Source organism: Zalophus californianus, chromosome 4 (genome assembly GCF_009762305.2).
Source record: "Zalophus californianus isolate mZalCal1 chromosome 4, mZalCal1.pri.v2, whole genome shotgun sequence".
Taxonomy (NCBI): Eukaryota; Metazoa; Chordata; class Mammalia; order Carnivora; family Otariidae; genus Zalophus; species Zalophus californianus.
Genome location: NC_045598.1, coordinates 47,407,243 through 47,423,571, shown reverse-complemented (window position 1 = coordinate 47,423,571; position 16,329 = coordinate 47,407,243). Strand labels below are relative to the sequence as shown.

The 16,329-nt window shown below is 35.0% G+C and overlaps 1 protein-coding gene across 1 annotated transcript in view; it reads left to right on the top strand.

Moving 5' to 3' along the window:
* MYSM1 (Myb like, SWIRM and MPN domains 1) overlaps positions 1-16,329 on the top strand; it is a 39,216-nt gene that overhangs the window by 7,910 nt on the left and 14,977 nt on the right. Inside the window, 9 exon segments of the mRNA XM_027609340.2 lie at positions 214-291; positions 384-407; positions 1,497-1,575; positions 4,808-4,906; positions 7,253-7,687; positions 7,689-8,020; positions 12,188-12,318; positions 13,432-13,535; positions 14,982-15,059. Coding sequence (XP_027465141.1) covers positions 214-291; positions 384-407; positions 1,497-1,575; positions 4,808-4,906; positions 7,253-7,687; positions 7,689-8,020; positions 12,188-12,318; positions 13,432-13,535; positions 14,982-15,059 — 1,360 coding nt within the window.

Genomic DNA, 16,329 nt, shown 5'->3' with positions numbered 1-16,329 from the left:
ATTTCACCTGTAATATTTAATCCATATAACAGCCATGTGAGGTATAAATATTTTTATCGTAATTTTTGCAGATCTGGAAAAGGTTTTAAGAAGAATTAGTTTAGCTAGGATTCAAGTTTGATTTTCATGGATGTGAGTGCCTACTTAATGTAAGTGACATAAAAATGATAGGATTTTATTATTGTTTTAAAAGTTTCTTTAATAATTACACAGGTATTACTTATCTAAAAAATCACTTCCAGAAAAATTCTGGCTTGATCAAAAGGAAGATGATAAAAAATACATGAAGAGGTAAAATCAGTTTTTAATACTTTTAAAAGTCTGAACTATATTTTTAAAAACTTGTTCACAAGCTTCCTTATTTTCTTTTTCATGTGGTGCAGTCTACAGAAAACAGCAAAAATCATGTATGTACTTATATGTTTTATATTTTAAAATTATAGGAGAATTAAAAAATTATAGTTGGCCTGTGGAAAAACTCTTGACCTTGGGTTGTACAAAAATATAAAATCAAAATTTCTTATACAGTTGTTGGAATGCCACAAGATAATTTTATGACATTATTTATATGTCAGAATTTCTTTTATGGTCCTATATAAGCTATTCCACCGGATTATGGAAAAGATGGCTTCCTAAGGATTTGTGGGGAAATTTTTTAAAACTGCTATCTAATATATCAGGAATTGGCTTGATTTCTATTACATTGTCAGTTAATTTTCACTCATTTCAAACTAATTTTAATTTGTGGCTTTCAAAAATTATCTAGCGAAATCAAGTATTAACTATTTTATAAATATCCTTTCCCTATAACTGAAGAAAATTTGATGTTATTTAGTGTTTATAAACTTTCATGTTTATGATCCCTCAAAGGGTAGACTTACAGATTTACCATTGCCAAGGGTTTGAGCAGTGGGCAGACTTTGGCTTTTGCATTTTGCTGAATAAATAACAAACAAGTTAATGAGAAGATTAATGGTTTGCTTGAATTAAATTAATGAGCTTCATCACTATTTTAATTTCATAAGGACTGCATTTCAAAAGTAATAAACATAATGCCATAGTTTCTTTACTTCTTTTTTGGCTTGGTATTTACATAGATTATAAAGAAGAATCAAAAAGATAATATTTCTGGAGCCAACTTAAACACTTAACATGCCTTTCAGGATTTGGAAATGTATTAACATCTGCCACGTCGTGTCCAGTCTAAGGAAGCCTGTTTGTTTGTTATCGCATTGACTTCCTTTGATGTCTTTTAGTGTCATCTTCACTCAGACCCAAGGATTATGTCTTTTGGGGCTCCTATCATCCTGAGCTAGAGAAGTATACAAGACAGGGTAAATCTGTCCCCCAGGTAGAGGCTGCAGACTTTTCTTCTTTTTTAACTCTTAGACTCACAGTATTGAATTTAGCCTATGGCTATCTATAACCTTTAGCTGCATAAATACGGAATGTTCCATTTCAGACTTTTTTTTTGCAATTCCTTTTTTTCCCCTCAGGGCACACTCTCCTACAAAACCAGCCAGTTACTCAGTAAAGTGGAAGATAGAAGAAAAAGAGCTGTTTGAACAAGGGCTGGTAAATAGAGCAATTTTTAATTTATAGTAAAATAATTCTAGAAGCCAGTATTGTTAGAATTATAAGGTTAATTTGTGGAGACCAGAAATTTCTTTTAATGATCACATCTTTAGTTTTTCTGTAGTGATGATGTTTGTAGTACAAGAGAATTCCTTTTAACTCATATCTAAGTTACTAAAAGATTAAAATACATTTGGATCAATATTTTAGATAATTTTCATCCCCCCCCTTTTTTTGGTAATAATAAAACCCAAGATATTAAGCTCTGTCTGTATACATCAACTCCTGGATTAAAAAGCAAAATTACTTAGTTATGTGATGTTTTCTCTTGGGAAAAAAAACCCAAAACAACAACAACAACAACAACAAAAACCCTTGATATTTGGAACTGTCTGCATAATCAGCTGAGTTCTTTTTTATTCAGGTATTTGGCATTGTGCACACAGTCTGAATATTTTTTTAGTGGATATAGTTGAAAACCAGAAACATTTCTTTTGCATGAATGTTTCACTGAGATCTATTTAAATATCAATAAGTTACATAATAGAAAAAAAAAAGGTACGCCCATTTGTAATTCTGAAAATTCTATTAATATGAAGAAACTTTTAAGAAAATATTCAGAATTTTTTTTTCTAATTATTAGGAGTAGGTTATATCTTTTCCTGTAGGTACATGTTACCCAGTATTACACTAATTTTGAAATTACATATAATTTATATATTACATATAGGATATTTATATAATATTTATGTGGGCTTTATGAATGTAAATTGAAATGTCATTGTTAACATTTCTTACAGATGATGGGAAATAAAATGTATTTGTATTTTTATAGATATCGCCATGACATCTATATATTCTGTGATGTCTTTATATAAATAAACTATCTTGAAAGTTTTATCTCCTCCTCAGGTTTTTCTCCTGTACTGTTGATGTTTTTTATATTGGTATTTCATTCTGTTGCATGATTGTCATTTTTATAACCTAACTTTAATTAACCAGTCACTTATTAAAGATTGCTTACTACTTTGGTGTTTTGCCCTTTACCAAAGGCTGTGCGTGCGTGCGTGTGTGTGTGTGTGTGTGTGTGTGTGTGTGTGTGTGTGTGTTTGTATACACACACAAAAGTGGGTTGTGAATTTTTAGGTTATTGTTGACACTTATAAAGATGGGGCCACGTCTGCATGGCTCAAACTTCAAAGAGTGTTTAAAGTTATAAGTGTTAAGTCTCCCTATCATTCCGGTCTGTGCCTTCAGTTCTCTTTGCCTCAGGTAACCATTGTTATCTGTTCTCTGCGTGTCCTTCCAGACATATTTGTCCCTGTATATGCCAATATGTATTTATTTATATACAGATGTAGGTATCTATATACATAAACAGAAATTTTAAACCTAGAATGTTTTCCCACAAAACTAGATGGAACTGTTGGTTGTATTCCCAGCCTTTTTTTTTTTAATTTTTTTATTTTATTATGTTAATCACCATACATTACATCATTAGTTTTTGATGTAGTGTTCCATGATTCATTGTTTGCCTGTAACACCCAGTGCTCCATTCAATACATGCCCTCTTTTAATACCCATCACCGGGCTAACCCATGCCCCCACCCCCCTCCCCTCTAGAACCCTCAGTTTGTTTCTGAGTCCATAGTCTCTCATGGTTCATCTCCCCCTCTGATTCCCCCCCTTCATTTTTCCCTTCCTACTATCTTCTTTTTTTTTTTTTTTTTTAACATATAATGTATTATTTGTTTCAGAGGTACAGGTCTGTGATTCCACAGTCTTAACACAATTCACAGCGCTCACCATAGCACATACCCTCCCCAATGTCTGTCACCCAGCCACCCCATCCCTCCCACCCCCCACCACTCCAGCAACCCTCAGTTTGTTTCCTGAGATGAAGAATTCCTCATATCAGTGGGATCATATGTGTATTCCCAGCCTTTTTAACTTATTGATATATTTTACTTATACACTGAATTCTCTCAGGCTTTAGAGAAGGGAATTATCTGGTACTGAATGATGAAGGAAATTTTTTCCTTCCCTTTTGGGCATAGAGTTGTCTCTTTGCTCTATTTTGAAATTGGTGAGTGTTTTCTTCGCTCTTGTTAGTGTACCCTCTCCAGTTTTCATAATGCTCAAGCTCCTACAATCCCAACTGGTTGTACTCTGTCCAGATTTTTGATGTGTCCAAAAGTGCTCCATCCTATGAAGTTACTCATTTGCCTTCATCCCACAATAAATATAATTGTTCAGTAAGTTGATCTTAGCTAGGTGTTAGTTAATAACAATCTTAATTTATATTTACTAAGAATTTTCCTAGAAATGCTTTCAGTTTTAAGAAATTGTCCTCATGTCAGATATTCTCATAAATCTCAAATAAGTATCTAATTAATCTATCATTTGCGTCAGGTTTTGAAGATGATTTGCCACTGTAACCTGTAAATGTCATAACCAGTCCTGTAAATCTGGCCCGGGGATCAACTTCCCTGAGTTGTGGAGATATGGTGAAGATTTATGTATCAAATAATAGACTTGATACCTAAAAATTCCCTTTAGCTTTAAAATTATAGTGCATTCCTTTCTGTACTTCAGAAAACACCAGAGCTCCCTTAGGGTTTCAGTTTTTTCCCCACTACAGCTTTTGTCATTAGCGGGCATAAGCCATTAACAGTACAGCAGTATAGGAAGGTGTTGGTTGCAGGTTGCTTCATTTGTGATTCATTCGTTCTTCAAAGTTGGTTTTCTGTGATACCTGTGTAGGGAGTAAAAGTATCTGCTATGGGACAGGTAATGGATATTGTGCCAGATGGAATCTGGGTAAAAAAAGATATTTTGAAATTAGTGTCAGAATGTAATCAGTTGATTCTATAAATGGAAAATGGAACCTGCCTCTTTTTCAGGCACTTGTTTTTTTAGATTTGGAACATCATAATGTGCAATATGAATACATACGGTTAGGAATCCATAAAAGTTGTGGATCTTCATTTAGATAGCTGTAAAAAGAAAACTAATTTCTAAATCATTTTCGTCAGTTTTCAGAAGTCGAGATTCCAAAAGAGTATGGGCTTTGCTTTTAAGAGTCTTAGCTTATATATGTGGCTTCGTTGTGTACTTTAGAAAATAAATAAAGATGGGTTGTTCTTTTAGGTTTTTTTTTTAATGTGCCGTTGCTTGGAATATTAACAAGTAAGTTAATCAAAATCAATTTCTTTTCCATATTGATAACTAGGCTAAATTTGGCCGAAGGTGGACTAAAATTGCAAAGCTAATTGGAAGTCGCACTGTTTTACAAGTTAAGAGTTATGCCAGGCAGTACTTTAAAAATAAGGTAAGCAGGATATAAATATCCTAGTTAGTAGTAATATTTGCAATAAATAAAATTAGGAAGCAAAAATCATGCTTTAATTTGGGCATTAATGTCAATGTTCAAAGTTTTTGTAGTGAAAGTATTTTATATTCATAAAGTACTCAACACATGTTTATCCTCAAAAATCTCAAAGCATAGCTTAAGTGTTTTGAGTATTGTGATTAGAGGTCATTGTTTTCCTGGAAAATATCTTTTCTTTTTAAAGATTTGCATTGTAGCTTTTTTGTTTTTATTACTGTTCCTTTTATTAGCAAGATGCCTATTTGTAAATTCTGAGAAGAGTTTGACTTAAAAACCAGTCTTTTCAATATGTGAGTGCAAGACCCAGTCCAGAAAAACAAGCCCACGAGCTCTAGAATGGTGTTTGAAAATGCACATTGTTAGAGTGCCTGACTGGCTCAGTCGGCACAGCATGCTACTCCTGATCTCGCGGTCATGAGTTCAAGCCCCATGTTGGGCACAGAGCTTACCTCTGTCCTGGCTGCAAGAGAGGCTGGGGAAGTTTATGGATTTTACTTGGGGGTTTAGAGCTCCTAGCAGAATTGACACTGGATGTTCCAAAAGCTTGGACTGGCTCCTGCTCTGACTGTTTTGTTCCTGCTCCATTCTCATGGCGGCAGCTTCCACTACACTCTCAGGACTCCACGGTCTGTGGCTCCAGCCTACTTCTCTGCTGGGCCTCCTCCTGCAGGCACCCGGAACATCATAGTAGCCTCAGAACTTCTGTCCGAAGATTTGCATTGTAGCTTTTAGGAATGATTAGAGCTTAGGGACCATAAATGCTAACATGATGCTAAAATCTGTTTAATAACAATGGAACTTTTATAATTTTTATGAGGAACTTCAGTAAGTTGCAGTGTTCAGAAAAGCATAGTTATGGTCTAGTTCTTTAATCTTTAAGTAATCTTTACTGTGTTCAACCATGTAGTTTTGATATTTAGTAATTTTTAATATGTTCTCTGCTAGAGTTCTGGGAACATAATTATGTAGAATTTGACAGGGTCTTAAGTGAAATATGCTATTTTCTTTTAATGCAAATAATGGGGTTTATCCTGCATACAAGATTTATAGAACTTAGTGTCATTTGAGCATAGGAAGTAAAGAATGGAATGGATTCATTATACGTCAGTCATCTGCTCCTTCTTTAACCAAGCAAATGCATTTCCAAGGCAGCCTGGCAAGATTAAGGTATTCTGGACGAGAATAAAGCTTAACTTGGTTATTACTGTCCCCATGCTTCTCAGACTGGAACATGCAGAACATCTTGGGGTGTCAGTTTTACTCAAAGACTTGGGGTGAAAGGATACATCATGATGTTAAAAGAGACATTCATATGAAATATAATATGAAATCTTACCTGAATTTTTAAGGTAAAAACAAGAGACTTCAAGTAAATAGCAAGGTTGTTAAAGGCTATTATTCCAGGTCATATGTCCAAATCTCCTTTTCTCTCCTGCTACCTTTTTTCGTATCTACATAATAAGCCAATTAACTTCAAATACTAGATCCTAGGATTCTGTTGTGATACAGGATCCATTAAGTAAGCTCTTTTTAGGAGCTGTCATCCCTTGGGTATGCCAGTCATGTACAAAATTTTTCAAAAACCGTGTATGTGAAGATTTTATTTCAAATCATTTATATTCATTGATAGTCATTTTCTTCTCCATGACTAGAATGGAGTTTGAAAATGCACGTTGTTAGGGTGCTGATATTTATGCCTATAATAGTACCTATGGAAGATAATTTCATGCCTTAAATTATAAGCTGTATAATATTGGAGCTACATTAAATGAACCTTTGAAAAATAGTTTGTTTCTATTATATCTGTATTTAAATGAAAAATGAATTTAATTTACTAAATAAAGATACGTGACATAGATTCCTTTAAATAATAGGCTGTTTAGCATTATAAAAAATAATCAGCTGAGGTATCTGACATTCTAAGGAATTAGCCATTAAAAATATTTTAATATCTTAATACCTTAGTATGACAGTTGTTGGTTCATTCTCTGTGGTTGATCTGAGACAGTCCTGTTTTAAACTTAATACTGAAAAACAAATAGTTGTACAAGGTCATAGGTCATGATTATTTGATTAATACCATGAATGAGTCAAATATAGTGATAGAAATTTGAAATGATGACATTTTACATTTAAAATGCAGTTGTAAATCCTTAGAAGAGAAGGCACATAAAGGTATAATATACCATTGATGTGTACTCAGTTTAATAATACGGTATTTATATGTGTGCCAGTGGTTAAATTTTTAAATGTTAATATGGGGATTTTATCTTGATTTTTGATAAGGTAAAGTTAGATGGTCCAGAGAAGGAAACACCAAATCAGAAGAGCAGCAGTGACCTTCAGATTAAAAATGAAGATGAGGGCACAAAGGCATGGACGCCATCAGGTTTAAGGGGACGTGCTGATCCCAACTTGAATGCTATAAAAATTGAAAAGTTATCTGATGATGAAGAAGTAGACATCACAGATGAGGCAGATGACTTGACTTCTCAAGCTCCCCAAAAGAATCCTAGCAATGATGACTTACTAAACATTCCTAATAGTAAAAGTCATGAAACCAGTCAAGGGGAATTTATTGCTCTCAACCAGGAAGATTCTGTATCTCAATCTTCCAAGGAGTATTTTCAGAATATAAAGCAGGGAGAGATGGAAGCACTTTCAAGCTCAGGAAGTAAATTTTGGACTGAAAAACAGAGCATTAGTGACAAAAAATCAGTTTGAGTTAAATGATCAGAAATGTAATAAACTGATGAAAAACTCTGAAAAACATGATGGAAATGGAATAATAGATGCTGCCAGGCCATTGCCTTCTCCAGAGCCTTGTGAAGTTCACAAAGACTTGAGTGATACTGAAGTGCTTTTTCATTCTTCCTGTCAAATGGAGGAGAGCCATGAGGAAGAAGAGCTGAAGCCACCAGAACAAGAAGTAGAAATAGATAGAAATAACATTCAAGAAGAAGAAAAACAAGCAATTCCTGAGTTTTTTGAGGGGCGCCAAGCTAAAACACCAGAACGCTATTTGAAAATTAGGAATTACATTTTGGATCAGTGGTAAGGAAGAATTATATTTTAGATACTGTTGTAAAACTTATGATGCTCTAGAGTATTTTAATTAGGCCTATGCAGAATTTAGTGTTTTACATTGCTAGTGATGCAGAGAGCTTGAATATACGAACATATTTTAATAGGCAAGACTTAAAATTTCTCACAGTGAAATTTTCTTTGGAAGCTTTGGTAAATATTGTTCTCTCTAGCTATCTCAGCCCATCTGTCTATTCATTAGGAGTATTTGGTCCTGGATTAAAAGGATAATTTGCTTTAAGAATAAGTTTCTTAGGACAGTGTTAGGAAGATAGAGAAAACACTACTGTACTGGAAAAGGGTGAGAATGTCTTTCCTAGTTTATCATGTACTTGTAAGTATAAAAAGAAAATTTTGGTGACAGAAGGTATTTTCTGTCATTAAATGTAGCTAAATTACAGAAACCATTCTAAATTGCCATAAAAGCTTTCTTTCAGCTTTGATCTTATAACTGTGTTAATAATCCCTTCATCCAGCTTCAGGATGCAGGAATTTTCTGATATGTGAAGTTTATCTTGTAAATTGTCAAAATTTGAATTATTTAGCATTGGATAGGGCACAAACCAAAAAACTTCCCACCTTATTAGCCTAAGTGCTCTGCAGATAATTTGACTTTTTCATAACAGTTTAATTAAGACATTATCAAACATTCATAATTGTTGTTACTGCTTCAGGAGATACTGAATTGTGTAGGCCCATCTTTACAGAGGACTGTTGCTGTAACTTAAGAAGATTGCCAAAGCAAAACAAATAACCAGGCTTATTACAGCAGTAACCTTCATTGCCCACACAATATTAATTTGGCTTTTAAAGATAGCTCTATTCTAAATGAAGGACTTTTGTTCTTGTTCTTGACTGATGATTGAGACGGCTAAAAGTAGAATTTCTGGGTAAGGGTGATATCAAATGAAAGAAGAATTATAAGGAACAACTGATAGTTGCATAGTGCTTTACAGTTTATGGAAAGCTTTTCTATGTTTGATTCCTCACAACAGTCCTATAAAATAGGCAGGTGGTATTTTCTGTGTTTGATAGATTCTACGGTCAGGAGAGGTTTAGGGGCCTGCCTTTAATTACACAACCAGCTACTGACAGAAGGACCTAGGTGGAGGTCTCGACTCTGTCCATCACTCTCTCCATTATTTCACACTATTGAAGAAGAGCAATCAAATTAGATCTCTATGGGTATCTAATTTTGTTTTTGGAAATAAAAGGATGAATATCCAAAATTGAAGGACTACAAAATAATATCTCAAAAATTTTTATCTATGTGAATCATCAATGAGTGACCTATTGGTGCTTTAATTAATTTCACTTACTTGAATTTTGGATTCTCAATAAGGCAGAATAACTTATATTGATGATATAAATTATATGGCAGTAGTTTCCTAATGACATTTGCCTTAGTTCATAAAACCAGTTAAATGTTGTTTCAATATAGTGATTTAGCAAAACAGTATGAAAGCAGAAAGAAATGTTTTGAACAGGAACTCAAAAACTGTTCTCTTCAGAAATAGAAGAGGGGACTGGAGGTGGTGTTAAAAAAAAAAAAAAAGAGTAGAAGAGTAAAGTTTTAAAATAAAAAAGACCTGCTAGATTTGTTTGTAGCTAAAAGATCCTTTCCATAAAAACACATGCAGCTGACTCCCTGTTTAGGGGTATGTTTTATTAGGTTAGGAACCAATACTATTATTGAGTGCCTACCAAATGTATTTAAATGTATTTAAATCATCTCCAGTCCTCTTGACAACCTTGTCCTCCTCTTACAGATGAGAAAAATGAGGTTCAGAGAGGAAAAGGAACTTGTTCCAGGTCACATTAGGGGAAGGTGGTTTCAGGGTCTTGCAGTCTTGACTCCTTATTTTCACACTTCATCTCAGGTCCTTCACCCAGACTTTTCACTCTGCCTTGGATGCTCCCCCCGCTCTGCCCCCCAGATCTTGATGAACTGTGCTTCGTCCTCTCCTTCAGGTCTGCTCCAGGGAAATTAGAGGATTTCACTGACCGCCCTATCTAAAATAGCTCACATCTTTGCCTCCTACTCTCTTACTCTGTATTTAATTAATCTTCATAGAACTTATTACTACTGAAAATACTGTTCTTATTTGTGTATTGTCTCCCTCACTCCTCCTAATACAGGCTTCACATGGGCAGATTTTTGTCTGTTTTATTCATTGTTACACCCCTAGTGCTTAGGGCAGTGCTTGTTCTAAGCAAATACAGAGGCACTCTATTTGTTAAGGGGAAAAGATGGTGCAAATGAAACATGCATAGGTATCTTTAGAGGCCTTACCGTTTTTTTTTAAGATTTTATTTACTTAGAGAGTGCGCACACAAGTGAAGGGAGAGGCAGAGGACAGAGGGAGAAGCAAGACTCCCTGCTGAGTGGGGGGGTCCAACGTGGGGCTTCATCCCAGGACCCTAGGGTCGTGAGCTGAAGGCAGATGCCTAACTGACTGAGCCACCCAGGTGCCCCTAGAGGCCTTTCCATTTGTTCAGCATCATGCTAGTGCTGAGCTCTGTTTAAAGACTTTTGATTTGGGTGATCTTTAATTAAATCAGTACAGTTTTTAGATTCCTGTAAATTTTTGGTAGCTGGTTACACTGTGCTTATTCCTGTTCTCTGGCTTCATTTGTGCGGTTTGTTTCCTTCACACTGAAGTTGAAGTGAAAAAACACTGAAACCTCAACTTTTCAGTGGAATTTCTGTTTTTTTCCCCCTTAGATTATATTTATTTATTTTAGAGAGTGCATGAGAGTGGGGGAAGGGGCAGGGGCAGAGGCAGAGGGAGAGAATCCCAAGCTGACCCCCCACTGAGCACCGGCCAGTGTGAGACTCAGTCTCACAACCTTGAGATCTTGGTGACCTGAGCGGAAACCAAGAGTCAGATGCTTAACCGACTGAGCCACCCAGGTGCCCCTCCAACATCACGAGTTACTTTTTGCCTTCCCTGAATGTAGAATTAATGTTTTTAAATTTGGTTTCTGCTTAGACAGGCCTTCCCTGCTGAATACCCTGTCTAAAATAGTCTGCACCTAGTTCTCTCACTCTCTCCCCTATTCTTACTTTTTCTTCCTAGCACTTGTTGCTACCTGCCATTATAATATATATTACTTATTTTCTGTATATATAACATATATTATTCATTATATGTATTCTATCAGCATGTAAGGTCAGGAACTTTATATTTATCTCTGGATCCTTAGTGCCTAAAACAGTGCCTGGTGTGTAGGATGCAAAATAAATGTTTGTAAAATAAAGATTAAATGCTGTTATATGATATATATGAATACTTGGTTTATAACGTCCGTGTGTAAATCTTGACTTTAACTTCCATAAATAAGTACTTTAATCCCCGTGACTTGTTTCCTCATCTCTAAAGTAAGAATAATAAAAGCTACTTTGTAGAGTTATGGGGACTAAGGTTATATAACTATTAGTACTGGCATAAGTGTTCAGTAATTGTTTGCTACTATTAGTAAGTTCTCCATTACTCTTAACCTATATCTACTGTGGCACAATAAGTATATTCGGTAAATATATGTTTTATTGTGTAAACCTTTTAATTTTTTCATAGTCTTTGGACATTTCTTGATTCCTTTGAAATCCCCTGTAATATCTATTTCTGTGAGAGTAAGCACTTGATATTTATTGTTCTAATGTTTAAAAACCAATAAACTTTTAAGCATTTGTAAGGTAGCTTATAATTAAAAGATACTGTCCAGCAAAATAAAAGTAGATGAACCTAAGTAATATATTAAAAAAATAAGAAAAGCCTAATACTAAATACTTTAGATATATTATCAGAGTGCCCTTTTTATTCAAAGTTTGAGGCTTGAATTTGGATCTGTAGACAAAGCTTCTAACCTTAAAATCCTGGAATAACTGGAATCTATTACATTTCATATGGGAAAGAAATAATACGTAGTAACAATCACATTATACTCAGAAGTTATTGTATCATTTAAAGATATTTAAAATTTGGGTTTTATGTATTAGCATTGTTTTTACTACACATTTACAGATTGAGGGGGGTAAATTTTTAAGATATTTCAAATATTAAAAGTTTTCCCCAGAAATCTTTTTTTTCATGTTTTTATTTATCCAAAATAACTGTACTTCCATCTCTTAATTAGGGAGATATGCAAACCGAAATACTTAAATAAGACCTCAGTACGTCCTGGCCTGAAGAACTGTGGGGATGTTAATTGTATTGGACGGATTCATACATACCTCGAGTTGATAGGAGCAATCAATTTTGGATGTGGTAAAAATAAAAACCCAACAACATCTTTTACTCAACATTTTTTATCTTTAGACCACCCATTAACTTCGATGGTTAGAATTCAAGCAGATTTTAGTATAGATAGAGAACTCAGGAAGATGCTGTGACATAATGAAATAAATGTATTATTGAGGTTTGTTTTTTTTAAAAAACAGATTTCTGTTGATTAAACTATATTTTCCTGTAACCTACAGTGAAAATTGGTATGAACGGAAAAAATATTCAGTCTAAGTAGTAGAAATAATTTAACAGTGCTGCTCTTTGTCAAGTAAAAGTAAAGTCATTTTAAGAAAAATCTCGTAATAGCCCATTTAATTTGCAAAATCTGTATTAATGCTAGAAATACTGTCTGGCAGTGTTTAAATAAAGGAAATAATTTATGAGCCCCTACACTTAAATGTAATAAAAGTGCCAAAATATTTTTCATGGAAGAAAGTTTCTTTCACCCTAGTTTTTCTCAAATTTAAAGTCAATGAATATGCATGATGATAAATGTATTCTTCACTTCTATTGAATTAACGTGACACAAACGTTTTGAAGAAAGATAATAACAATAGTTGCAAAGTGATAAGGTAATTAGAACTTTGTAACCCATGGTTTCAGAGGAGTATATTCTGTATTGTATGTGTATGAGAAGACAGCTAACCAGGAAGTTTCCTTTCAGAGATTATTTCATTGAGAGAGAGAATTCATAGGCTGCCCTGTGGTCTGTCCTTCATTTCAGTGTCTTTGTTTCCCCAAGCACTGTATATGGGACTGACTGGTCAAGAAAGCTAGGGTGTCACAGCTTACTCAACCACAAAAGAAAAATCATGTTTTCAGTATTAGATCTTTGAATTCAGCAAAGTGGCCTTAGCATTCATTTAATTAGAAATTAAATTACCCATCTCACGAATACCCCATTTTACTGGGATTTCCTTAAGGGTCTTTTACGTGAGAACTTCCAAGTGATTGTAGAGTAAGATAGGTGCTTAGGTGTAACAGAACTTAGACATTGGCTTATTACAACTTACAGTCAGTGTAGATGTGTCTTCCTAGTTAAGAAATGAGTTTCAGAAAGTAATAGAATGTTTTGTTTTTCCTGAATTCCAATAGAACAGGCTGTGTACAACAGGCCACAACCAGTTGACAAAGGACGAGTCAGAGACCGAAAAGCTACAGGGGAAGCATACCGGCTTGCACGGCGCCTGCAGTCTGCGGTAAGCAGCCGCCCTCGCCAACACAGCGCTCCAAAGTGCTCCTTGCCCTGTTAAGTGAGGTGTGCTTCCTTCTCGCCAGCTGCTTAACAAGTGGACATTTAGTGGACTAACGTGTTTTCTCTTGTATTTCACCTTAGCCCTTCACTTTCCTGGTTCCCATTCAGTTCCACATTAGTTTTAAAAGTCAAAAACCAAAAAAACCTCACAGGTCACTGGCCGACTTGACATAGAAGCATTGTGCTTTGCTAGTGTGGTCTTAGACTGCTGGTCTGGTTTCTGTATCTAGTGTGTCTTTTACAACCATACAGTTAAACTCTTTTTTTCCTCCTCGGTTACTTTGTTTGTTTAAAAGTCTTACCTTTGAGAGTCAGCTTTTTGGAATAGCTATCCAGACTATTGTAACCTTTGTTAATTCTTGAGGTTAGTGAGTTTTACAATTTCTTACAATTCATGAGTTATTTTATTTTTTTAAAGATTTTATTTACTTGGCAGAGAGAGACACAGCGAGAGAGGGAACACAAGCAGGGGGAGTGGGAGAGAGAGAAGCAGGCCTCCCGTGGAGCCCGGAGCCCGACGCGGGGTTCGATCCCAGAACTCTGGGATCATGACCTGAGCAGAAGGCAAACGCTTAACAACTGAGCCACCCAGGCGCCCCACCTGAGTCTTATTTTAAAAATGGGTAATCCTACAAGTCCTCTAAAAGGCAGAGTCATATTGGGTTCTTGTTGGTTTTACTAATAAAAGAGGTTAAATTGGTAATAGGTGAGGCAAATGAAGAAAAGTGCCGATAATAGAGTGGGTATTTTTCTCAGAGTATTTAGGCCATAAACCATTTCTACCTAGATTTACTGTAGTAAAAAAGGATGTTTTTAGATATAGTTGCTGGAAAGGGTGCTTTTTATATGCTGGCTTCTGAGCCAGTGCATTTTAAAGGCTTCAGTATTGAGGTTTACAAAACTGGGTATTAGTAATTCAACTGACTTTGTACTTTTTTATTAATTGTATCCACTAGGTAGTCTTTCCCTTTCTAAGGCTGAGAAATAATTAATTTGCTTCTAGTTTTCAATAACCTACCTCTTGCTGTGGGTTCTTGCAAGTTTTCTACCACAAGTGGTTGAAAGGGAAGTCATTTTCTTGGTGGTTCTTTTGGTCTTAAAAATATCTTTTGTCCTAGTGTTTAACTCGTAAAGGTGAAGAGAAGTTAAACTTCAAGAAGAAATCCAAGTAAAATTCAGGAAATCATTACTGATTTATTTTTGAGCAGAGTGCCATTAAAGATAAATTAATAAAATAAAATTTAGTCAGGCATTTCTGATCAGAGATTATATTTTAATGAAGAAATTAACTGATTTTTAGAAAAATATCATTTTGGTGTTGTATATTAATGTGCTGTGATTTCTTCAAGTTAACCTAATTACCTTTTGCTTTATTTTAATCTTACCCCAGCGCACAAGGAGACGTAGGGTCCGAGACCCATGGGGAAATTGGTGCGATGCAAAAGACTTAGAAGGACAAACCTTTGAGGTAACTTTGATCTTTGCAAATAGCTCATTAGTGAAAGTTGTTCTGTCAATTATATTTGTATATCTTTAATGCCACATGTATTACACTCGTTTGTGTTGGTGTGTGTGTGTATCCTTCCCATGTTAATTTGCTTGTCTAGAAGTCACCAATAAATAACAAAATAAAGGCATTGGTACACTTAACTAGGAGTTTGATTAATTTTCTGTATTTTAATTATCTACCTCTGCATTCTGGTCTCTAGTTCAAGAATAATCTGCCATTGTGCCAGGAAGTTGCTATGCCTAACTCATTTCAATAAACATTTATAGAATGATGTTCTGATAGACCATTTAAAATATTGTCCCACACGTTAGACATAAATTGAATTACAAATATTAAAGTATTTCTACTAATAGAAACTGGTTCTAAAAAGAAACATAGGCAATGAATATGTGTGTGTGTGTGTGTGTGTGTATTCTATTTGTGAACAAGTAGTGCAGTAGAATGGAAAGAATGTATGAATGGGTGCTTACTGGTTTTGTTACCTTGAACAGTTTCTTAACCTCAGTAAAATTCAGATTTTTATCTGTAGAGTGTGGGTAATATCTCTCTCAAAGAATTGTTGTGAGAATTAAGTGAAGTAAACAGGATAAAATGTGTGGAGGTCCTAGTACTAGGCACTTAATAAGCCTTGCATATACCAATTAGTAAATGTTACTTTTCCCCCTGGGTTTCAGTGCCAAAAAAAAAAAAATGTTCTCTTTTTCTCTTCCCCATTCCCTGTCCCCAACCTTATACCTGAGCACCAGTCTAGGTACAACATTAGTTAATGCCTGGTTTCTGCCTAGAAGGAACTTAATTTCTAGTAGGAAAGATGACCTGTGATAAGTTCCATTAAGATTGGTCTTAAGAAATGTCAGGTCTTCCCCAAAGGTTGTGATTAGAGGAGGTATCACAGAAAATGTGATATTTCATCTGTGACATAAAGGATTAGCCAGGAGAATTAGTACATGAGGGCATCCCAGGCTAAGGGAGTGGCATAAACAAAGGTACAGATGGGGAAAAATACCAGACATATTCTGGAAAAGATGCATAGTTCATTTGGACTAGAGTATAAGAGTGCTAGTAGAAGTGGGATGAAAGATGTGTTCTGTACTTACTATTATCAGGGTTTTATAAACATTAATCAAATCAGTCATCACAATAACACCGGGACATTGTTGTTATTACTACTTGTGTTCCCATGTTAAAGGTAAGAAACTAAAGCACAGAAAGCTTCAGTAACTTGGCC